Genomic DNA, 25,000 nt, shown 5'->3' on the forward strand with positions numbered 1-25,000 from the left:
GAGAGGATATTTCACAAGGTTTATATGGTTATTTCTGAATATCGACTGTGTCGTACATACTGTACCACATAATTGTACTTGGTCATCTGGTGCTACATATCAGTTGTCTGCAGTGTGGCCCAGTGACACACTTCTCTATTCTCCATAGATCACATTTGGGATAAACCCAATGTCAAATCCAAAATATCAGACGTTCTCTGCCAGGATACATGTTGTAGGGTACACATATGCTAATTAGAATCAAATGTGTTACAAATGGAACATTTATAATATAAATGGAGAAAAAACATTTGGACCGTGAAATTTGTCCGAAAGCTGATTTTCCACCCAGCTCCCCAAAGGCATCTTCCCACCAGCCAACAGAATGGGACATTGGCCCCCAGGGTGGCATTCTTTGTTACCGTGTCATGTGGAACTGTAAAGCCATACCCTCTGTGCCACAGAGGCCACTAGAACCCAGAGGACACTGAGGACATTCCACACAGAGAGCTATACCATGCAAAACCTACTGTACAGACCTGGATTTATTAACCTATAGCAACCAATGATCTGTGTTTACTGGTAAAATGGTAAAAGGGTGGGGCAACAAAGTATGTATCCTTCTCTTGGTTCTAGTAATCTATCACAAAGCCATTACAGCTCTGTAGTACTCCATGAGAAAACGGCTTAGAAAAGAGAATGCACTAAGTGTAACAAAGCAACTTTGTGTCTGAAAGGTAGAGACTCACCTGGAACCTCTTCTTGGACCAGATTTTCTTCATGTCTAGAAGTAGTGCCTCTGTATCTCTCTTACTCTCTCTCTTTCTCTCTCTCGATGCCCTCCTCTGGGTTGCAGATTACCTGTGGCACTTGCTCAGCCAAACATCACTGCTGTGATCCTACCCAAATGGAGTGTGGGACAACCACAATAATTCTCACACAAACCATGTAAATAGATTGAGCTCTCTTCACACGCGTGGGTGTTTATAATCCTCTGGTCTGGATGAGAGGAGGAACGTTCGGGGATTACAATCCACAAAATCCAGGTGTCTTTGTGTGAGAGTGAGAGTGTTTATCCGCCAAGGTGAGCAGCATCACTCTGACGTAGCAGACTATGCTCTGACTGCTGCCGGAGGAGAAAATGTTCAGCCGAACGCTGACACAAGCCGAGCCGGTCTCCATCCCCTCCAGCCCATCCCTCCCTCCTTCAACCAAGCCCCTCCTCGGAGCAACAGCAGCCAGCCAGAGAGGAACAGATTGAGACCCCAACCCGTGAGGACAACAGTGGAGAGGTGTGATCCGGAGGAAGGAAAACTACCTGCTCCTCTAAAGCATCCTCTCTGTCTCCTCTCTCACAGCAACAGCAGCAGCAGGAGGAATGAGAGGAGAGGAGAGATAGCCGCCAAGAATGAGAAAGAGAGAGAGAGAGCAGACAAAGAGAGAGCAGAGGGGAGGCACAGAGGGAGCAGGAGAGAGAGGAGAGGGTAGAGAGAAAGATGGACGGAGGGAGAATAGAAAGTGGGAAATAGAATCAGACAGAGTTCCCTCCGTTCTGTTGACATCATAAACCCACAGTTGAAGTGTGCCCCGCCTTCCTCCCCAAAATCCAAATCCTTAATCCAAACGGACTCTTTTATGGGGATCCCTCTCTCCTCTCCTCCTCTGCTTTATTCTCTTCAGCTCCAGTATCTTCACAGAGGAGAGGAAGAAGACAGCCTCCCCACCCCCAGGGCATCAATTATACATTCATGGTCCATGTCTGTGACGTTCGACTAAATCTGACTTCACGCTAAATAGCAATCAGTTATTTGCACCAGTGAACAGAGCAGAATTGCCCCTCTCCATTTCTCTCGCTCTGCTTCAGCTCTGTCCCCAACACTACAAATGACGTAGATAGATTAGCTTGATGGCTAGCTGGTGCAACATACAAGCTGTGCACGCCATAGTCTCTGACAGATACACAAATCAATAGGAACAACAAACACCATGGATACATTCACCGTACATTTGACATCAACAGTAGGTTGTGCGTTTGTCTTTGTGGTGTTTTATACACAGTGTATCTCTCTCACTACGTTAGTGCAGGGTTTCCCAAACTCGGTCCTGGGCCCCACCTGGGTGCACGTTTTGGTTTTTGCCCTAGCACTACAAAACGTGCACCCAGGGGGGCCCAGGACCGAGTTTGGGAAACCCTGCGTTAGTGTGTCAGTAGGTCAGAGTGTGTGAGGGAAATGGAGTCTTAACCATCAATAAATGATGTGGGAAAAGATGATGATGTCTTTCTACCCCGCCTCCCCGTTCTACGGTTCTCACAGGAATAATCATCAACTAGAAATAACAGATCATGAAACAAACAGATGTTGTGAAAGGAATTAGGGAACGAGGAAAGGTGAAGAGAACACATCATCCTCCCACTGCTATCACCTGACACTACAAATCCGCCCTTCTTATTACAGGCTTGTCTCTCTCTCTCTCTCTCTCTCTCTCTCTCTCTCTCTCTCTCTCTCTCTCTCTCTCTCTCTCTCTCTCTCTCTCTCTCTCTCTCTCTCTCTCTCTCTCTCTCTCTCTCTCTCACTCACACTCACACTCACACACACACACACACACACACACACACACACACACACACACACACACACACACAATGTATTGTTCTCTCAGATACATCTGTGTCCACCACATCCATCAAATTCATCTAAAAATAATAACAGGGGGACCCAGATCTCATTGTAAAAACAGCCCAGAAACTAGATGGGCATTTTTTCAGATTTAGGCCAAATCTTTCATACTGCTATTTAATCGTTGTTACGTGAGACACGCTACTATTTATAGGTGTGATACACAGTGTCAATAACCAGGGGATATTACCACATGCCCATAAATCAGAGAAAGCCAACCATTCACAGACGTCGCAATAGATGAGACTTTTTATAGCTAAAGCCTCTATTGATCGTAATAATGTTGTTTATTTACCCATTTGGCTGTTTCTAAGTAAGTGAATGCACCCTAATTAAAAAAATACACCCAATACTGTGTTCCTTTTCACTCAAAAGCTGCCTCAATAGCTATAAGCCTTCTCCTTCCTTCCTTCCTTCCTTCCTTCCTTCCTTCCTTCCTTCCTTCCTTCCTTCCTTCCTTCCTTCCTTCCTTCCTTCCTTCCTTCCTTCCTTCCTTCCTTCCTTCCTTCCTTCCTTCCTTCCTTCCTTCCTTCCTTCCTTCCTTATTTCCTTCCTTATTTCCTTCCTTCCTTCCTCCCCCTTTACCCCATCCCTCCCTCTACCTCTCTTCGTCTCCCTCCATCCCTCTTCATCCCTGCCCCATCACCTCACCCCATGCATCCCCAGAAAGAAGGGATTTTCTCTGGCTGTGAGTAATCAATACCAAGGGTCTCTGTGCGATACAGGATACACCATGATAGTCACAATTCACTCGACCGGGATCAATATGTCCCCGGACCAATCATAACACTGCCTTCTATTACAGCAGTCCAATGAAAATCCAAGAAGCAGGTGTCAAAGCTACAATACATTGTCAGACAAATGACCTAAGGGGGATTCAGTTATATCACTGTAAGTCACCATAGTAACACAATGGGCGTATCTTTAATTGTCCAAAGAAGCTTCCTCTCCTCTCTTTCTTCCCCATCATCAGTTACATGAAAATAAATGAAAACAACATGACTTCCATGCCGATATCAATTAGCTGATACAATACAGTAGCCAGCATACCATTTACTCTACTTGAATGAGCTTACAACAATGTGAAACAGAGCAGACTTCACGGAAGCCCATTGATTTTGTGACAGAGGGGGGTTTCAGTGGCGCAGCTCTGATGAACTCTCTGCAGGCCCACAAGACTATCAGAGACATTTATCTGGCATTAGCTCCCTGAGGTGGAAAACAGACCCCGCTGTGGGTGCATCTTAATCGAGTTGGTTTTTTATACGAGTCACTTTGCGCTACAGGTCCAACCACAGGACACGGTCAATCCCAACAGAGGAACCCAGAGCCTTCTCCAAAACCTGTTAGTCACAACCCATATCTAGGCGTTTGCTGGGGAAGACAAGGTAATCATTCCTCTTGCCCAGAGGTTTCCCCGGGTCTACGTGTTCGTTTCCGGTTTCCCTGTCTAGTTAGAGGAAACGTACTACTGGGCACAGACGTCAGTTCAAAGTTCAACTTTTTGCAAATCCAATCAGTTTTCCACATTGATTCAACATTATCACGTTTCATTTTAGGGTTGAAATGACGTGGAAACAACGTTGATTCAACCAGTTTTTGCCCAGTGGGTTTGTACATTCTACTACTGTTGTCACGAATACCCTTCCTGTTCGGGTGGCGCTCGCCGGTCTACTAGCTGCCACCGATCCCTTTTTTACTTTTCGTTTGTTTTTGTCTAATTGTTTTCACCTGTTCCTTGTTGGGGTTTTGGCACGGGTGTTATTTAAGTTAGTTTAGCCCGCTGGTGTTTCTGCGGACTTGTTGTTATTTGACGTATATGGTGTTTGTGTTCTTTTGGGTTTTCGCTGTCCGGTATTTTTAGTAACTATGGTTTTGGGTTTGTTGCACCTGTGTTTTGGGCTTCACCCATGTTTGTAACTGGTTACTTTATGAAAGGACATTAAAGCCTTTTTCCCGTCAACCTTCTGCTGACTACTTCTACTTCTTCTGACTACTTCTACTTCTTCTGACTACTTCTACTTCTTCTGACTACTTCTACTTCTTCTGACTACTTCTACTTCTTCTGACTACTTCTACTTCTTCTGACTACTTCTACTTCTTCTGACTACTTCTACTTCTGCTGACTACTTCTACTTCTTCTGACTACTTCTACTTCTTCTGACTACTTCTACTTCTTCTGACTACTTCCGGCGCCGACAGAGATGGCCGCCAGAGATGGCCGCCTCGCTTCGCGTTCCTAGGAAACTATGCAGTATTTTGTTTTTTTATGTGTTATTTCTTACATTGGTACCCCACGTATCTTAGGTTTCATTACATACAGTCGGGAGGAACTACTGAATATAAGAGCAACGTCAACTCACCATCGTTAAAACCAGGAATATGACTCTCCCGAAGTGGATCCTGTGTTTTGCCTTCCACCCAGTACAATGGATCTGATCCCAGCCGGCGACCCTAAACAACGACGCCGTAAAAGGGGCAAACGAAGCGGTCTTCTGGTCAGGCTTCGGAGACGGGCACATCGCGCTCCACTCCCTAGCATACTACTCGCCAATGTCCAGTCTCTTGACAACAAGGTTGATGAAATCCGAGCAAGGGTAACATTCCAGAGAGACATCAGAGATTGTAACGTTCTTTGCTTCACGGAAACATGGCTCACCCGAGAGACGCTAACGGAGTCGGTGCAGCCAGCTGGTTTCTTCACGCATCGCGCCGACAGAAACAAACATCTTTCTGGTAAGAAGAGGGGCGGGGGTGTATGCCTTATGATTAACGAGACGTGGTGTGATCATAACAACATACAGGAACTCAAGTCATTCTGTTCACCTGATTTAGAATTCCTCACAATCAAATGTCGACCGCATTATCTACCAAGGGAATTCTCTTCGATTATAATCACAGCCGTATATATTCCCCCCCAAGCAGACACATCGATGGCCCTGAACGAACTTTATCTGACTTTATGTAAACTGGAAACCACACACCCTGAGGCTGCATTCATCGTTGCTGGGGATTTTAACAAGGCTAATCTGAAAACAAGACTCCCTAAATTCTATCAGCATATCGATTGTGCTACCAGGGCTGGTAAAACCTTGGATCATTGTTATACTAACTTCCGCGATGCATATAAGGCTCTCCCCCGCCCTCCTTTTGGAAAAGCTGACCACGATCCCATTTTGTTGCTTCCAGCCTACAAACAGAAACTAAAACAGCAAGCTCCCGCGCTCAGGTCTGTTCAACGCTGGTCCTACCAATCTGATTCCACGCTTCAAGACTGCTTCGATCACGTGGATTGGGATATGTTCCGCATTGCGTCCAACAACAACATTGACGAATACGCTGATTCGGTGAGCGAGTTCATTAGAAAGTGCATTGACGATGTCGTACCCACAGCAACGATTAAAACATTCCCAAACCAGAAACCGTGGATTGATGGCAGCATTCGCGTGAAACTGAAAGCGCGAACCACTGCTTTTAACCAGGGCAAGGTGACCGGAAACATGACCGAATACAAAGAGTGTAGCTATTCCCTCCGCAAGGCAATCAAACAAGCTAAGTGCCAGTATATAGACAAAGTAGAGTCGCAATTCAACAGCTCAGACACAAGAGGTATGTGGCAGGGTCTACAGTCAATCACGGATTACAAAAAGAAAACCAGCCCCGTCGCGGACCAGGATGTCTTGCTCCCAGACAGATGAAATAACTTTTTTGCTCGCTTTGAAGACAATACAGTGCCACTGACACGGCCCGCTACCAAAACCTGCGGGCTCTCCTTCACTGCAGCCGAGGTGAGTAAAACATTTAAACGTGTTAACCCTCGCAAGGTTGCAGGCCTAGACGGCATTCCCAGCCGCGTCCTCAGAGCATGCGCAGACCAGCTGGCTGGTGTGTTTACGGACATATTCAATCAATCCTTATCCCAGTCTGCTGTTCCCACATGCTTCAAGAGGGCCACCATTGTTCCTGTTCCCAAGAAAGCTAAGGTAACTGAGCTAAACGACTACCGCCCGTAGCACTCACTTCCGTCATCATGAAGTGCTTTGAGAGACTAGTCAAGGACCATATCACCTCCACCCTACCTGACACCCTAGACCCACTCCAATTTGCTTACCGACCCAATAGGTCCACAGACGACGCAATCGCAACCACACTGCACACTGCCCTAACCCATCTGGACAAGAGGAATACCTATGTGAGAATGCTGTTCATCGACTACAGCTCAGCATTTAACACCATAGTACCCTCCAAACTCGTCATCAAGCTCGAGACCCTGGGTCTCGACCCCGCCCTGTGCAACTGGGTCCTGGACTTCCTGACGGGCCGCCCCCAGGTGGTGAGGGTAGGTAACCACATCTCAAAACTGGGGCCCCACAAGGGTGCGTTCTGAGCCCTCTCCTGTACTCCCTGTTCACCCACGACTGCGTGGCCATGCACGCTTCCAACTCAATCATCAAGTTTGCGGACGACACTACAGTGGTAGGCTTGATTACCAACAACAACGAGACGGCCTACAGGGAGGAGGTGAGGGCCCTCGGAGTGTGGTGTCAGTAAAATAACCTCACACTCAACGTCAACAAAACAAAGGAGATGATTGTGGACTTCAGGAAACAGCAGAGGGAGCACCCCCCTATCCACATCGACGGGACAGTAGTGGAGAAGGTGGAAAGTTTTAAGTTCCTCGGTGTACACATCACGGACAAACTTAATTGGTCCACCCACACAGACAGCGTTGTGAAGAAGGCGCAGCAGCGCCTCTTCAACCTCAGGAGGCTGAAGAAATTCGGCTTGTCACCAAAGCACTCACAAACTTCTACAGATGCACAATCGAGAGCATCCTGTCGGGCTGTATCACCGCCTGGTACAGCAACTGCTCCGCCCACAACCGTAAGGCTCTCCAGAGGGTAGTGAGGTCTGCACAACGCAAACTACCTGCCCTCCAGGACACCTACATCACTCGATGTCACAGGAAGGCCATAAAGATCATCAAGGACAACAACCACCCGAGCCACTGCCTGTTCACCCCGATATCATCCAGAAGGCGAGGTCAGTACAGGTGCATCAAAGCAGGGACCGAGAGACTGAAAAACAGCTTCTATCTCAAGGCCATCAGACTGTTAAACAGCCACCACTAACATTTAGTGGCCGCTGCCAACATACTGACTCAACTCCAGCCACTTTAATAATGGGAATTGATGGAAATTATGTAAAAATGTATCACTAGCCACTTTAAACAATGCCACTTAATATAATGTTTACATACCCTACATTACTCATCTCATATGTATATGTATATACTGTACTCTATATCATCTACTGCATCTTGCCATCTTTATGTAATACATGTATCACTAGCCACTTTAAACTATGCCACTTTATGTTTACATACCATACATTACTCATCTCATATGTATAGACTGTACACTATACCATCTACTGCATCTTGCCTATGCCGTTCTGTACCATCACTCATTCATATATCTTTATGTACATATTCTTTATCCCTTTACACTTGTGTGTATAAGGTAGTAGTTGTGGAATTGTTAGGTTAGATTACTTGTTGGTTATTACTGCATTGTCGGAACTAGAAGCACAAGCATTTCGCTACACTCGCATTAACATCTGCTAACCATGTGTATGTGACAAATAAATTTGATTTGATTTGATTTGCTCTCTGCGTCTGACTCCACACCCATCACTCTCCAGACGTTACAACTGTAATAGCCTTTTAATAGAACAGAAGCCATTCCTTTGTTGTAAACGTAGCTCAGAGTCAGACGCTGTGGAGATACAGGGTGGTGTAGAGGTCCAGGCCCAGGTGACAGACACAGTGGACATGTCTGTACTGACTGCTGACGACCACACAGAAACCTGATCCTATCACCTAATCCTGGCCCCCTCCAGGCCTCAGACCATGGGACTGACGCCTAACTAGAGAGAAGGAACATAAACAGGACCAGCGCCAGGCCAAACACGGAGGCGCCTCATCTCATGATCTGGGGTGAAATTTCCCCTTGGTACAGATCTAGGATCATCTTTCCTCACCTGACAAAATAGGTCAGTTCCCTTAATATGGCCAGTGGTGGAAAAAGTACCCAATTGTCATACTTGAGTAAAAGTATAGATACCTTAATAGAAAGTTACTCAAGTAAAAGTGAAAGTCACCCAGTAAAATACTACCTCAGTAAAAGTCTAAAAGTATTTAGTTTTAAAAATGCTTAAGTATCAAAAGTAAATGTAATTGCTAAAATATACTTAAGTGTCAAAAGTAGAAGTAAAAGTATAAATCATTTCAAATTCTTTATATTAAGCAAAGCAGACGGCTCCATTTTCTTGTTTTTAAAATTACGGATAGCCAGGGGCACACTCCAACACTCAGACTTTATTAACAAAAGATGCTGTTGTGTTTAGTGAGTCCACCAGACCAGAGGTAGTAGGGATGACCACGTGTTCTCTTGATAAGTGCGTGAATTTCAAAATGTTCCTGTCCTGCTAAGCATTCAAAATGTAACAAGTACTTTTAGTTGTCAGGGGAAATGTATGGAGTACAATCTGGTATTATGGTACAATTATGGTACTATAATATTTTCTTAAGGAATGTAGTGAAGTAAAAGTAAAACTTCTCAAAAATATAAATAGTAAAGTACAGATACCCCCAAAAACTACTTAAGTAGTACTTTAAAGTATTTTTACTTAAGTACTTTACATCACTGAATATGGCGATACACTGTGGTCCGTGAACATGCACTGTGATGCATTCTGGGAATGTCATGGGATTTCACATCACACAGATGCCTCTTGCTAGTTTATCTCATTCTCTAGGTCTGGTCTGTGTTAGTTACAGGACTGGATAGTGGACTAGGGTGATAAAGAGAGGAGAGAGAGGGGGCAGAGACAGACTGAGAGAAGGAGAGAAAGAGAGAGGGGGGGGCAGAGAGAGACTGAGAGAGATACTATGAGATACTCTATGCCTACAGTATGGACTAAAATTAGGAGGTACTGTATCTACCATGTGACCAGACAGACAGGCAGTCGGGCTGACAGACATACAGACAACTGGGGGGTATTTACAACTGCAACCCACAGCTGAGTCTTTGAAGTATTGCAATATTATCCTTTGAAACAATGTACTCCCTAGTATTTGCTGTACATAGTACAGTCATTTTATGGATGCAATGCCCAGTCATTTTTCTCAGCATCTGTTAATAGTTGAGAGCCTAGAAAAAGAGATTATCCTCAGAGGCAGTGCGTGTCTAGTTATCATCATCGGGGGATGCTGTGAATAGCCTGCTCATTAGATGAGTATTATTGGTTTGCACTGGAAGCCTGTCAGCCAGCCAACACCTGTTAGGTTTGAAACATCCTGGTCCCCAACTAGAATCAGAAGAATAGGTCAATGGCGTTGTACAATTCAATATTCTATAAGGAGGTAATGGAAGAGAATGAACAGTAGACAATAGGAGTCTGATGAGGTCTTCTGTGTCTGTTGTGACCTCATCATGGTCCAGTCCATTTTTACTTCAGACTTCGTCCCAGTAAGCACAACAACATCAGATTGTCATAAGATAACAGATAGCTGAACAGTAAGAAAGAACCTACTCAAGAGCCCAGACACTTCCCACCTTTTCCGTGTGGTTGGTTAGAAAGAGTTCTAACACTCACCTTTGGGTTTCTTTCTCCTGGGGCCGGTCACAACGTCCCTCACACTTCTCAAAGCCTTCCGAGCATCCAGATACTCCTTCTTTAGCATGGCTCCAGTTGATATCTCTCTCACTCTCTTATTCTTTTAACACTGGGCCTCTCAGATGTGTAATCCTCGTTAATCAAACGTCCGTCTTCTTGTCGAACTCTCAAATCACCATCAAATCACAATCTAAGCCCATTCCTCTACACTTGACAGTTCTTCCTGGTTTTACCCTTAAATCCTGACCTTAGTGAGGTAAGGATGACTTATTTCAAAATGGCCACTTCTCCTTAGTTGGAATGTGTATCCCAATCCCATGGAGGCAAGGGTGAATATGAGATCCTTAAAATGGCTTCTCCTCCCAGACTCCTAGATGTACTGTCTACTTCATGGCCAGGGTGAGGACATATTCCTTAAGATGGCTGCCTCAATGCGCCTGATGGTGCCCTCTGCCTCGCTCAGGCCCTCTCTCTCTCTCTTTCCCCCGTTCCCCCGTACTCCAACACAACAACACCAAGCCCGGTGGTCTATTTCGAGTGGGCTATTGTACACCCCTGTTACCCCTGCTCTGTACCCTTACAGTGGACCTGCCCTCCTGTAATAAGGAGATTACAGACAGGGCTGAAACAACCTTTACTGTCCTGTCTGACTCTCTGCTTGGACTGAGAAACCCCCTACTAGTGACAGACTGAAGAAGGCTTCCTGTGATCCTGTGATGCACTGAAACAGAATCTGAACTCATTAAAGAACAGAGAAAGTTTGAACACAACTTATTGTCTGTTTTGACAGCCAATGAACATGGCAAAGATATCGTTGTCAGCCATGAATAACTTCAACAAGCTGCTTTAAAGCTGGAATCCTTAATGGTGAAACTGCTACGTCTGTTGAGTCTTGAAAACCCGTCCTTAGGCAACACAGTGACTAGGTTTCAATGATGGACTCTTTTGGCGTAAAGGAAGTACTGCCTACGTCGATAAAGAAAAAAAATCCGGGGACTCAAATCACAAGCCAGACATGCCAGAACATCACAACTTAAAACCAACGTTTTAAGCAGGCAAAACCTTTGCAGTGGTTTTAGTGAAGGTTGAAGGTGATCTCCGTATTGCCAACTACTATTTTGTATTTTATTTAAGCTGATAAAGTATTGATGTAGGCAGTGAGGTAGTTCCTCTTTGCCAAAACAGTCCATAATTGAAACCAGACTCTAGTCACTGTGTTGCCCACCAAACACAGTGACTAGCAAACAACAAACACAGTGACTAGCAAACAACAAACACAGTGACTAGCAAACAACAAACACAGTGACTAGCAAACAACAAACACAGTTTTTTCCCCTCTGATATCATCGCACTTGCGATAGAACAGCAGAATATGCACTGTCGTTGTTTTTTCAATGCTGCCGAACATGCCTCCACCTCTGTTCAGTCATCAAAACAATAACAATAACAAAGGCTCTGGGCAGTGGTGTAAAGTACTTAAGTAAAAATACTTTAAGGTACTACATAAGTAATTTTTTAGGGTATCTGTACTTTCATTTACTATATTTATTTACTTTTACTCCACTACATTCCTAAAGAAAATAATGTACTTTTTACTCCATACATTTTCCCTGACACACAAAAGTATGCTTAGCAGGACTAGAAAATGGTCCAATTCACACACTTATCAACAGACCATCCCTGGTCATCCCTACTGCCTCTGATCTGACGGACTCACTAAACACAAATGCTTTGTTTGTAAGTGATGTCTGAGTGTTGGAGTGTGCCCCTGGCTATCCATAAATTAAAAAATCAAGAAAATCATGCTGTCTGGTTTGCTTAATATAAGGAATTTTAAATGATGTATACTTTTACTTTTACTATTGATACTTAAGTATATTTTAGCAATTACATTTACTTTTGATACTTAAGTATATTTTAGCAATTACTTTTACTCAAGTATGACAATTTGGGTATTTTTTCCACCACTGGCTCTGAGGGAGAACATTGTCTCTGTTTCCCCTAAAGCCGATTCGATCTTTAAGTAACTATAAAAAGTAGAGGTGAACTTTTGAATGACGGACCAAAATCAGAATCAATTTGACAGGCTAAAAACACATGTACAGAGTGTGGTGGTGGACTACATTACATTCTAAATCTGAACAGGATTGTTCACCACTATGTCTGACGTCACTAAATCGGTCTCCTGCTTGAGAATATCAGATGTTAGACACGTAGACCAAATGCTGGAGTGCATATATACCCACCGACAGTGTGAGTCTAAGACATGGGTCTATAACTGCACAGTAAATATATTCTGAGGGTGGGAATCCACCCTGTCAACTTGTCACGGGGTCGTTAAATTACAGTAGAGTTCTGGTTAGCGTAGCATAGCTAGCCACACTGAAACTCCCTAGATCCACAAGGACACTGGAGTGGACAGTCACGATATTTGGCATAACAAACTGTAGTTATGGAATATGGGCCAGAGGCGTGGGAGGATCAAGTTCATGTCCTCCCAAGCATGGGAGTATCCATGTACTGTTGCATTCTGGTTTCCTTCCCAGAATAACAAAATGGCAGAGGTTTGAGAGGCCAGTCTAACAGCATGCATGTTTGGTAACTTGAGCGGGGTTTATATAAGGCATTCATAACACCTTTATGGATGTTTCATGTAGTCTAAATACCATGTCAGCTAAAATGTCAGCTAAAATACCAGTTACTTGGATAGCGCTCAGAGAAACATGATGTAACCATTGGGGTAGTTTACACCATTAAACATCTATCGTGGACATATGAAACTGACAGATTCTCGTGGACAGATGAAACGTTGAGGATCTGTCAAGGCTCACGTATAGTTATGTGATTACAAGCAACAATAGTTTCTGATTTGGTCTTTTGTTGTTGATTTTTGGACCAATCAGTATGGGGAGAAGGCGGTGCTTAAGCAGGTGCAGTGATTTTCAAGCCTGTGTTTGGATGATATACAGTTTCCACTAGATTCCACAGCCACAAAGTAAAAATTGTCTGTATCGTAAAAATTCATGAAAACAAAATCTGCCCGTGATAAACACTGGTGAAAGGAGGGGTTTGGCTGAGAGTTTCTGTTTGCGAGGGAGGAGACTTCACTTCCTTCCGTTGCGCAAGGGTAACCATACTTGTTAACAGCATTCCCCCCAGAAGTAAAACAGCAAATTACAGATTTTTGCGAGCGGATTTTACTTCTGGGTAACAGATTATAAGAGTTGTAAAATCATTGAATGTGTGAGGGGGTTACGTTTACAGACTGACCTCATGTCAAGTCATTGAAGTGATTCAGTGGTCAAGCGTAAACACTACTAAGCCAAATATGATGTGTCAAAAAGTATCACAGTCACAGACTGGTGGCTTGTTGTGGCATGGTCAGTACTGACATATGGTGCTTTTTGACTTCTTAAAGGGCCAGCCTCAAAAAAGACCTACATGTGATGCATCTAGTATTTTCTACATGCATCTATTACCAGAAAAAACACACACACACTTCCTCTATCCTTTTATACATCTATATCTCCCACTCCCTCAACCCTCCCTCCCTCCCTCTTTCATCATGATGACTGTGATTGAGTGTGACTGTCCATAGTCTCAGCCCCACTGAGGCACTGTGGTGTTGCTATAATTACTTGTGATGTGTACTGGTGCAATAGGAGAGCCCGATGGCATCCACACATCTCTGGAACACGAACCCCCTGGCACATACCATGCCACAAATAAGAGAGGAGGGGGTAGAGGGAATGGAGGAGGCAGAGAACCACACAGGGGTCTGGGGGCAGGGGGGAAAAGAGAGAGAGACAGAGAGAGAGAGAGAGAGAGAGAGAGAGAGAGAGAGAGAGAGAGAGAGAGAGAGAGAGAGAGAGAGAGAGAGAGAGAGAGAGAGAGAGAGAGAGATGAAAAGAAGGGCAGAGAAAGGGGAGATAGAGTGTCTGAGAAGAGGCTTATTGGTCATGGTGCATTGTCATGGTGGGAGATAGATGGTCACATGCAGGTTGAATATCACCAGGAGGGTGAGACAGAGACCCACCAGGAGGGTGAGACACAGAGACCCACCAGGAGGAGAGATAGACATAGAGACCCACCAGGAGGAGAGAGACACAGAGACCCACCAGGAGGAGAGATAGACATAGAAACCCACCAGGAGGAGAGATAGACATTGAGACCCACCAGGAGGAGAGATAGACACAGAGACCCACCAGGAGGAGAGAGACACAGAGACCCACCAGGAGGGTGAGACACAGAGACCCACCAGGAGGAGAGAGACACAGAGACCCACCAGGAGGAGAGAGACACAGAGACCCACCAGGAGGAGAGAGACACAGAGACTCACCAGGAGGGTGAGACACAGAGACCCACCAGGAGGAGAGAGACACAGAGACCCACCAGGAGGAGAGAGACACAGAGACCCACCAGGATGGAGAGAGACACAGAGACCCACCAGGAGGAGATATAGACATAGAGACCCACCAGGAGGAGAGAGACACAGAGACCCACCAGGAGGAGAGATAGACATAGAGACCCACTAGGAGGGTGAGACACAGAGACCCACTGGGAGGAGAGAGACAAGGAGACCCACCAGGAGGAGAAAGACACAGAGACCCACCAGGAGGGTGAGACACAGAGACCCAGCAGGATGGAGAGAGACACAGAGACCCACCAGGATGGAGAGAGACACAGAGAACCACCAGGAGGAGAGATAGACATAGAGACCCACCAGGAGGGTGAGACACAGAGACCCACCAGGAGGAGAGATAGACATAGAGACCCACCAGGAGGAGAGAGACACAGAGACCCACCAGGAGGAGAGAGACACAGAGACCCACCAGGAGGGTGAGAGATACAGGGACCCACCAGGAGGAGATATAGACATAGAGACCCACCAGGAGGAGATAGACACAGAGACCCACCAGGAGGAGAGAGACACAGAGACCCACCAGGATGGAGAGAGACACAGAGACCCACCAGGAGGAGATATAGACATAGAGACCCACCAGGAGGGTGAGACACAGAGACCCACCAGGAGGGTGAGACACAGAGACCCACCAGGAGGAGAGAGACACAGAGACCCACCAGGAGGGTGAGACACAGAGACCCACCAGGAGGAGAGAGACACAGAGACCCACCAGGAGGAGAGAGACACAGAGACCCACCAGGATGGAGAGAGACACAGAGACCCACCAGGAGGAGATATAGACATAGAGACCCACCAGGAGGAGAGAGACACAGAGACCCACCAGGAGGAGAGATAGACATAGAGACCCACTAGGAGGGTGAGACACAGAGACCCACTGGGAGGAGAGAGACAAGGAGACCCACCAGGAGGAGAAAGACACAGAGACCCACCAGGAGGGTGAGACACAGAGACCCAGCAGGATGGAGAGAGACACAGAGACCCACCAGGATGGAGAGAGACACAGAGAACCACCAGGAGGAGAGATAGACATAGAGACCCACCAGGAGGGTGAGACACAGAGACCCACCAGGAGGAGAGATAGACATAGAGACCCACCAGGAGGAGAGAGACACAGAGACCCACCAGGAGGAGAGAGACACAGAGACCCACCAGGAGGGTGAGAGATACAGGGACCCACCAGGAGGAGATATAGACATAGAGACCCACCAGGAGGAGATAGACACAGAGACCCACCAGGAGGAGAGAGACACAGAGACCCACCAGGATGGAGAGAGACACAGAGACCCACCAGGAGGAGATATAGACATAGAGACCCACCAGGAGGGTGAGACACAGAGACCCACCAGGAGGGTGAGACACAGAGACCCACCAGGAGGAGAGAGACACAGAGACCCACCAGGAGGGTGAGACACAGAGACCCACCAGGAGGAGAGAGACACAGAGACCCACCAGGAGGGTGAGACACAGAGACCCACCAGGAGGAGAGAGACACAGAGACCCACCAGGAGGGTGAGACACAGAGACCCACCAGGAGGAGAGATAGACATAGAGACCCACCAGGAGGGTGAGACACAGAGACCCACCAGGAGGAGATATAGACATAGAGACCCACCAGGAGGAGATATAGACATAGAGACCCACCAGGAGGGTGAGACACAGAGACCCACCAGGAGGAGGGAGACACAGAGACCCACCAGGATGGAGAGAGACACAGAGACCCACCAGGAGGAGATATAGACATAGAGACACACCAGGAGGAGATATAGACATAGAGACCCACCAGGAGGAGAGAGACACAGAGACCCACCAGGATGGAGAGAGACACAGAGACCCACCAGGAGGAGATATAGACATAGAGACACACCAGGAGGAGAGATAGACACAGAGACCCACCAGGAGGAGAGATAGACATAGAGACCCACCAGGAGGAGAGATAGACATAGAGACCCACCAGGAGGAGATATAGACACAGAGACCCACCAGGAGGGTGAGACACAGAGACCCACCAGGAGGAGATATAGACATAGAGACCCACCAGGAGGAGAGAGACACAGAGACCCACCAGGAGGAGAGAGACACAGAGACCCACCAGGAGGAGAGATAGACATAGAGACCCACCAGGAGGAGATATAGACACAGAGACCCACCAGGAGGAGAGAGACACAGAGACCCACCAGGAGGAGAGATAGACATAGAGACCCACCAGGAGGAGAGAGACACAGAGACCCACCAGGAGGAGATATAGACATAGAGACCCACCAGGAGGGTGAGACACAGAGACCCACCAGGAGGAGATATAGACATAGAGACCCACCGGGAGGAGAGAGACACAGAGACCCACCAGGAGGAGAGAGACACAGAGACCCACCAGGAGGAGAGATAGACATAGAGACCCACCAGGAGGAGATATAGACACAGAGACCCACCAGGAGGAGAGATAGACATAGAGACCCACCAGGAGGAGATATAGACATAGAGACCCACCAGGAGGAGAGATAGACATAGAGACCCACCAGGAGGAGAGATAGACATAGAGACCCACCAGGAGGAGAGATAGACATAGAGACCCACCAGGAGGAGATATAGACACAGAGACCCACCAGGAGGAGAGATAGACATAGAGACCCACCAGGAGGAGATATAGACATAGAGACCCACCAGGAGGAGAGATAGACATAGAGACCCACCAGGAGGAGATATAGACATAGAGACCCACCAGGAGGGTGAGACACAGAGACCCACCAGGAGGAGGTATAGACATAGAGACCCACCAGGAGGAGAGATAGACATAGAGACCCACCAGGAGGAGAGATAGACATAGAGACCCACCAGGAGGAGAGATAGACATAGAGACCCACCAGGAGGAGAGATAGACATAGAGACCCACCAGGGGGGAGAGAGACACAGACATGACAAGAGAGGGGTAAGAAGGTGCTAGGCAGAGACTCAAGAATAAGACCAAGATGTCAACAGGAGAGGGGAGAGAGGTGAGGAGAAAACAAGAGGGTGTGATGGGTGAGGAGAGAGGGGGAGACGGCTGAGGAGCGAGGGGGAGAGGGCTGAGGAGAGAGGGGGAGAGGGGAGAGGAGAGAGGGCTGAGGAGAAAGGGGGAGAAGAGTGGAGTGAAAGGGAGAGAAGGTATGGGGGCAGAAAGTGATAAGCAGAGATTGTCTGGCGAAGGCCAAAGACGTCCCCAGGAAAGGGAGAGAGGGGAGAGGAGTATGGTGGAAAGGAAGGGCATGAAGAGGGAGGAAGAGGGAGAGGAAGAGGGAGATCAAGAGAGAGAGGTGGGAAGAATGAGAACCGATAAAAGGGCAAGGAAATAGATGAGTAGAGAGGGGGAGGGAGTGAGAGCTGAAGGGGAGTATAAAGAAGATGAGATGAGAGGGGAGTGAGTTAGAGTTCCTCGTCTAGCCTTTCAAAAAGGCCAATCCAGCTCTCTCAGGCTTCAGCTGACTGTCTGTTACGGTGAATTTATGCCGTCAGAACTCCCACCCTCAGCAAAGGAGCCCTCCAAAGCATTCTAATTATAGCTAGTATCTCATGAAACAAGGGGATCAGGGCAATGCGTTCGGCTTCACCAGGCACAAAGTACAAAAAGTGTCCTTCGTCGTATCGTCTTCCCTTTAATAGCGTTCTCACCGTAAGATTCTGTCCTGCGTCCCAAAATGGATTACTATGTCCTTAATTGGGGAGGACGGGCTCGTGGTAATGGCTGGAGCGGAATAGGTGGAATGGTATCAATGTGTTTGATGTATTTGTTTGATGCCATTCAATTTACTCTGTTCCAGCCATTATTATGAGCCGTCGTCTCTCGGCAGCCTCCACTGCCACTATATAGGGAGTAGAGTGCAATTTGGGACACAGACAGACAATGTGTTGGATGGCTTTGGGTTGTGGGACACTACGTGTGGAGCTCCAGTTACAACTGTTCATTCTCTCATGTGATGTGGTCCAGACTAATGACATGGCCTTTACTGACTGGTGAGCCACATAGCATTTGTCTGATTCCTTTATTAGATCCATTAAAGGGACAGCTCTGCAGGCCCAAATGTGATACTGTAAATACACAAATAAATACACAAACATCTATTTACAGTCATTCAAATGGAGTAATCTCTCTCTCTCTCCATCTCTCTATCTCTCAGTTACACCCTGGACAAAATGGCCGCCATATCACTTCAGTTTGCTCGAAACTGCAAAAACAACAACAATCATCCAACCAGGGGGTCAGAAGGTGAAGGGTTCAACTGCTAAAAGATCACAGCGACAGATGACATGGGGGTCACACCAGCCCCACCCTAAACCGCTACGTCTCAATTTAGACTGAGGAGCCAAATTTAACCTCACCCCTCTCAAGACAAGTGTTGCTAGCTGACGGGTTCTACAGTAGAAGTAATTTTGAAAGAGCAGGGTTGAAGTACTTTTGAAAGAGCAAGGGTTTTCTAGAGTGGAATGGACAGCTATTTGAGATGGAATTAAATAAATATACCACCTGCAAACCTGTTGGGTACATTGTTGTTGGCTTTTGTAAAGATTGGTCCTTTGCTTACCGAGCACCTTTTAAAAGTAGATGGATAACAGATGTTCCCCTGCATGCTTCCCTTGTAGACTTACACAATGTTTTGTGAGGGTTGTCCCCATGTTTCAATACTTAGCAAACACAGATGAATCATAATGTTGTCCCAATGTTTCCCCAACATTACCTTCTCCCAGGTCCATAACGGCAAGCAGGGCGCTGCTCTGAGCCTCCCCCAGGCAGTTGCTGGCCACGCAGGTATAGAGACCAGCGTCACTGGCCTTGCAATCCCTGATCCACAGACCCCCAACATCCTTCTCCCCAGGCGGGGCCAGGAGATCATTGTTACGGTACCAAAACAGAGAGGGGGCAGGTTGACCCCCCACAGACACCCTCAGGCGGATATCACACCCGGTCCCCACTGCAGCCTTGCGGAGCTTGCGCACGAACACCGGCGGGGTTCGACCTGGGTCCCCTGTGTCCGGAACTACCTGGTCCTGGGAAACTTTGGCCCGTTTGGAGGGGATACCAGGACTGAGGTGTGTGCCGCCTTCCGCCATTTTCTTTGGGTTGGTGCTCATGGTTCTGAACACTTCATGTTCAACAAGTGACAGCCTTTCAGATATGGGTTGCAGTTACTGAGTGTACGGAACAATCCTTATGAAATCATCCATTGGTACTTCTATTCCTTGGTTGGTCAGAGGTACCTCTCAGCATTCCAATTTGATCTGGAGTCTGTGGTTACATAGATATACAGTAAGTTACTGTCACAAATGAAATGACCATGCAGCTGCAACGATGCAGTCCACTTATAGACGCAAATAAAACACAGAAGGTAAACAATTAACTTATCATCATAAAGTTACCCCAAATCCCTCAATAAATATCATGCCAGTGAAGGGACAACATGCCTTTAACCCAATTATAAACCCCTGATAATGAACTTACCTTGTCACCTCCCAGAAAAATATGCAATCCATTTTTTTCACATCCTCGCAAAGTCCAGTAACAAGATCTGGGAAGCCAAATATTTCATCTGGAACAAATTAAAGTGTCCTCTCTCTGCCTGCCCTCCTGTTCACTGGAGCCCCTGGTGTAAGTCCACCTGGATCATCTAGACTTAGCCGCCACCGCTACAGCCCTTTGAAGGGGGTCTGGGGCTCTGCTTACACCCCACCGAAGAGTGGAGAGAGAGAGAGAGATCTGACCTATGGAGGCTCCAATGTCACCACTATCCAAACTGGCTCTACTTGGACTCAAGGAGAGTGGCTCTAGTGCACCCACACTACTCTTTTTCTTGTTAGGAGTTAAGCTCCCTCTCTCTCCCTCGCTCGCTGTCCCTCCCTCGCTCCCTCTCTTTCCCTCGCTCCCCGTGATTGAGTCTCCTGGTAGGTGACGGGCAAGTGCCCCCAGCCTTGAAGTGACAGCTGCATCCTGGATAGGTCACATTTTTTGGCCAGCCCATGTGCCCCTGCCTCTGCCTCTCTCTCACACACACGCAAACCAAGCTTGTGTGTGTGTGTGTGTGTGTGTGTGCGTGCGTGCGTGCGTGCGTGCGCGCGTGCGTACATGCGTGCGTGCGTGCGTGTGTCAGAGTAGAGGGGGGAGCCAAGGGCAGTAGATAAATGTGTTCTGATTCATAAGTCAAATCTAGGCACCCAGCAACATAAGAGCACATGCATACTAACAACTACTGGTAGCTCACATGCATACTAACAACTACTGGTAGCTCACATGCATACTAACAACTACTGGTAGTTCACATGCATACTAACAACTACTGGTAGTTCACATGCATACTAACAACTACTGGTAGTTCACATGCATACTAACAACTACTGGTAGCTCACATGTATACTAACAACTACTGGTAGTTCACATGTATACTAACAACTACTGGTAGTTCACATGTATACTAACAACTACTGGTAGTTCACATGTATACTAACAACTACTGGTAGTTCACATGCATACTAACAACTACTGGTAGCTCACATGTATACTAACAACTACTGGTAGTTCACATGTATACTAACAACTACTGGTAGTTCACATGCATACTAACAACTACTGGTAGTTCACATGTATACTAACAACTACTGGTAGCTCACATGTATACTAACAACTACTGGTAGCTCACATGCATACTAACAACTACTGGTAGCTCACATGCATACTAACAACTACTGGTAGTTCACATGTATACTAACAACTACTGGTAGTTCACATGCATACTAACAACTACTGGTAGCTCACATGCATACTAACAACTACTGGTAGTTCACATGCATACTAACAACTACTGGTTCACATGCATACTAACAACTACTGGTAGCTCACATGTATACTAACAACTACTGGTAGTTCACATGTATACTAACAACTACTGGTAGCTCACATGTATACTAACAACTACTGGTAGTTCACATGCATACTAACAACTACTGGTAGTTCACATGTATACTAACAACTACTGGTAGCTCACATGTATACTAACAACTACTGGTAGTTCACATGTATACTAACAACTACTGGTAGTTCACATGCATACTAACAACTACTGGTAGTTCACATGTATACTAACAACTACTGGTAGCTCACATGTATACTAACAACTACTGGTAGTTCACATGTACAGTGGGGAGAACAAGTATTTGATACACTGCCGATTTTGCAGGTTTTCCTACTTACAAAGCATGTAGAGGTCTGTAATTTTTATCATAGGTACACTTCAACTGTGAGAGACGGAATCTAAAACAAAAATCCCGAAAATCACATTGTATGATTTTTAAGTAATTAATTAGCATTTTATTGCAAGACATAAGTATTTGATACATCAGAAAAGCAGAACTTAATATTTGGTACTGAATCCTTTGTTTGCAATTACAGAGATCATACGTTTCCTGTAGTTCTTGACCAGGTTTGCACACACTGCAGCAGGGATTTTGGCCCACTCCTCCATACAGACCTTCTCCAGATCCTTCAGGTTTCGGGGCTATCGCTGGGCAATACGGACTTTCAGCTCCCTCCAAAGATTTTTTATTGGGTTCAGGTCTGGAGACTGGCTAGGCCACTCCAGGACCTTGAGATACTTCTTACGGAGCCACTCCTTAGTTGCCCTGGCTGTGTGTTTCGGGTCGTTGTCATGCTGGAAGACCCAGCCACGACCCATCATCAATGCTCTTACTGAGGGAAGGAGGTTGTTGGCTAAGATCTCGCAATACATGGCCCCATCCATCCTCCCCTCAATACGGTGCAGTCGTCCTGTCCCCTTTGCAGAAAAGCATCCCCAAAGAATGATGTTTCCACCTCCATGCTTCACGGTTGGGATGGTGTTCCTGGGGTTGTACTCATCCTTCTTCTTCCTCCAAACACGGCGAGTGGAGTTTAGACCAAAAAGCTCTATTTTTGAATCATCAGACCACATGACCTTCTCCCATTCCTCCTCTGGATCATCCAGATGGTCATTGACAAACTTCAGACGGGCCTGGACATGCGCCTGCTTGAGCAGGGGGACCTTGTGTGCGCTGCAGGATTTTAATCCATGACGGCGTAGTGTGTTACTAATGGTTTTCTTTGAGACTGTGGTCCCAGCTCTCTTCAGGTCATTGACCAGGTCCTGCCGTGTAGTTCTGGGCTGATCCCTCACCTTCCTCATGATCATTGATGCCCCACGAGGTGAGATCTTGCATGGAGCCCCAGACCGAGGGTGATTGACCATCATCTTGAACTTCTTCTATTTTCTTCTATTTTCTAATAATTGCGCCAACAGTTGTTGCCTTCTCACCAAGCTGCTTGCCTATTGTCCTGTAGCCCATCCCAGCCTTGTGCAGGTCTACAATTTTATCCTTGATGTCCTTACACAGCTCTCTGGTCTTGGCCATTGTGGAGAGGTTGGAGTCTGTTTGATTGAGTGTGTGGACAGGTGTCTTTTATACAGGTAACGAGTTCAAACAGGTGCAGTTAATACAGGTAATGAGTGGAGAACAGGAGGGCTTCTTAAAGAAAAACTAACAGGTCTGTGAGAGCCGGAATTCTTACTGGTTGGTAGGTGATCAAATACTTATGTCATGCAATAAAATGCAAATGAATTACTTAAAAATCATACAATGTGATTTTCTGGATTTTTGTTTTAGATTCCGTCTCTCACAGTTGAAGTGTACCTATGATAAAAATTACAGACCTCTACATGCTTTGTAAGTAGGAAAACCTGCAAAATCGGCAGTGTATCAAATACTTGTTCTCCCCACTGTATACTAACAACTACTGGTAGTTCACATGTATACTAACAACTACTGGTAGTTCACATGCATACTAACAACTACTGGCAGCTCACATGTATACTAACAACTACTGGTAGTTCACATGTATACTAACAACTACTGGCAGCTCACATGTATACTAACAACTACTGGTAGTTCACATGTATACTAACAACTACTGGTAGTTCACATGCATACTAACAACTACTGGTAGCTCACATGCATACTAACAACTACTGGTAGTTCACATGCATACTAACAACTACTGGTAGCTCACAAGGAAATAAAACCCCAAAAACGTAATTACTTCTCTAAAATGTTTTTAATCTCACAATCTTGTGTTTTTGTTTTGCATTAGGTTGCATCATATTAGATTATTAATTGGTAATTTATAACCTCATATGTCATTGACAGCTTGTCATTATGACTAACTCTGAGTCACAGCAGTAGGAGGAGAACCATGTGTGCTGGTATGGGATGAATAAACCCCATCTACAGCTCCTCTGTCTGTCTGGTCACCATGGAAACAGACTATATAGGGCCGTGGACTTGGACCAGAGTCATATATTTAGAGAGTACATCGCTCTGACTTGGGCAAAGACCATCCTCTGGTCTAGGCCTCAAGCAGAGCATGGACCAAATGGTGATGTGTGCAAAGAGGAGACGTATTGCTAATAACTAATACAGTGTCTGTCTGTCTGTCTGTCTAGCTTACCAATTATAGTCTTCACACCAACGTGCAGTGTTGGGAAATTATTTTTCATGTTGAATTATGTGCATCCAACACTTTGTTAAGAGGTTACAAATGTATCATATTGATAAAAGAACGCCAGTTCCTATTATTTGAAGCAGCTTTGGATAGAAAACGCGCCATTTAGGATGCACCTGCGGTGATGATGGGAGCGCATCTGGTGTTTATTTTCAGGCAAAAGTCGCATGGCAACAGAGTTTATCCATCAATCACACGAACTTGGACAGACCGCTCCCTGCTAACTGGCCAACAGTTGGGTAAAACATTTTTAGGTTTTAAACTATGTATTTTATGAAAGTCGGGTTTTGCGGAGGTTTAAACAATATTTAGGCCTATAACTTTGCCGGTTGAAGCGGTTGGCCTTAAAGTCAAAACGTGTGCCAAAATGTATCCTCTAATTTTATTGCCTAAACTTTCTTTCCTTTATTGTCTGAATTTCGCTAAAGATACCTTTGTATAAACTATACTGTAACAGTAGTCCTGTGCCTGACCTACATTTATTGTATATTTTCGTATAAAACAATTGTTTATTTATGACAAGAAATAAGTTGCGCGCTACTATGGAAATGTTGCTCCTCCATGCGCTCCTTTATTACGACGTTTCGTTCCTAATAAACGCGCCAACAAACGTAGAATTGGAACTAAAACTTTTAGTTTGCTTATGGACGAAAGCTGGAATAGCTGTTTTAAATCGGCAAACCTCCATCC

General features: G+C 46.0%; 1 protein-coding gene across 1 annotated transcript in view; it reads right to left on the minus strand.

Moving 5' to 3' along the window:
• LOC139532956 (striated muscle preferentially expressed protein kinase-like) overlaps nt 1-20,606 on the minus strand; it is a 39,455-nt gene extending 18,849 nt beyond the window's left edge. The window contains exons 1-2 of the mRNA XM_071331101.1: nt 20,228-20,606; nt 19,467-20,014 (exon numbers count right to left, since the gene is read on the minus strand). Coding sequence (XP_071187202.1) covers nt 19,467-19,860 — 394 coding nt within the window. The 5' untranslated portion in view covers nt 19,861-20,014; nt 20,228-20,606. The remainder of the gene's footprint in view (nt 1-19,466; nt 20,015-20,227) is intronic.
• Between the last annotated feature and the right edge of the window lie 4,394 nt (nt 20,607-25,000).

The sequence above is a fragment of the Salvelinus alpinus genome, chromosome 10 (assembly GCF_045679555.1).
Source record: "Salvelinus alpinus chromosome 10, SLU_Salpinus.1, whole genome shotgun sequence".
Taxonomy (NCBI): Eukaryota; Metazoa; Chordata; class Actinopteri; order Salmoniformes; family Salmonidae; genus Salvelinus; species Salvelinus alpinus.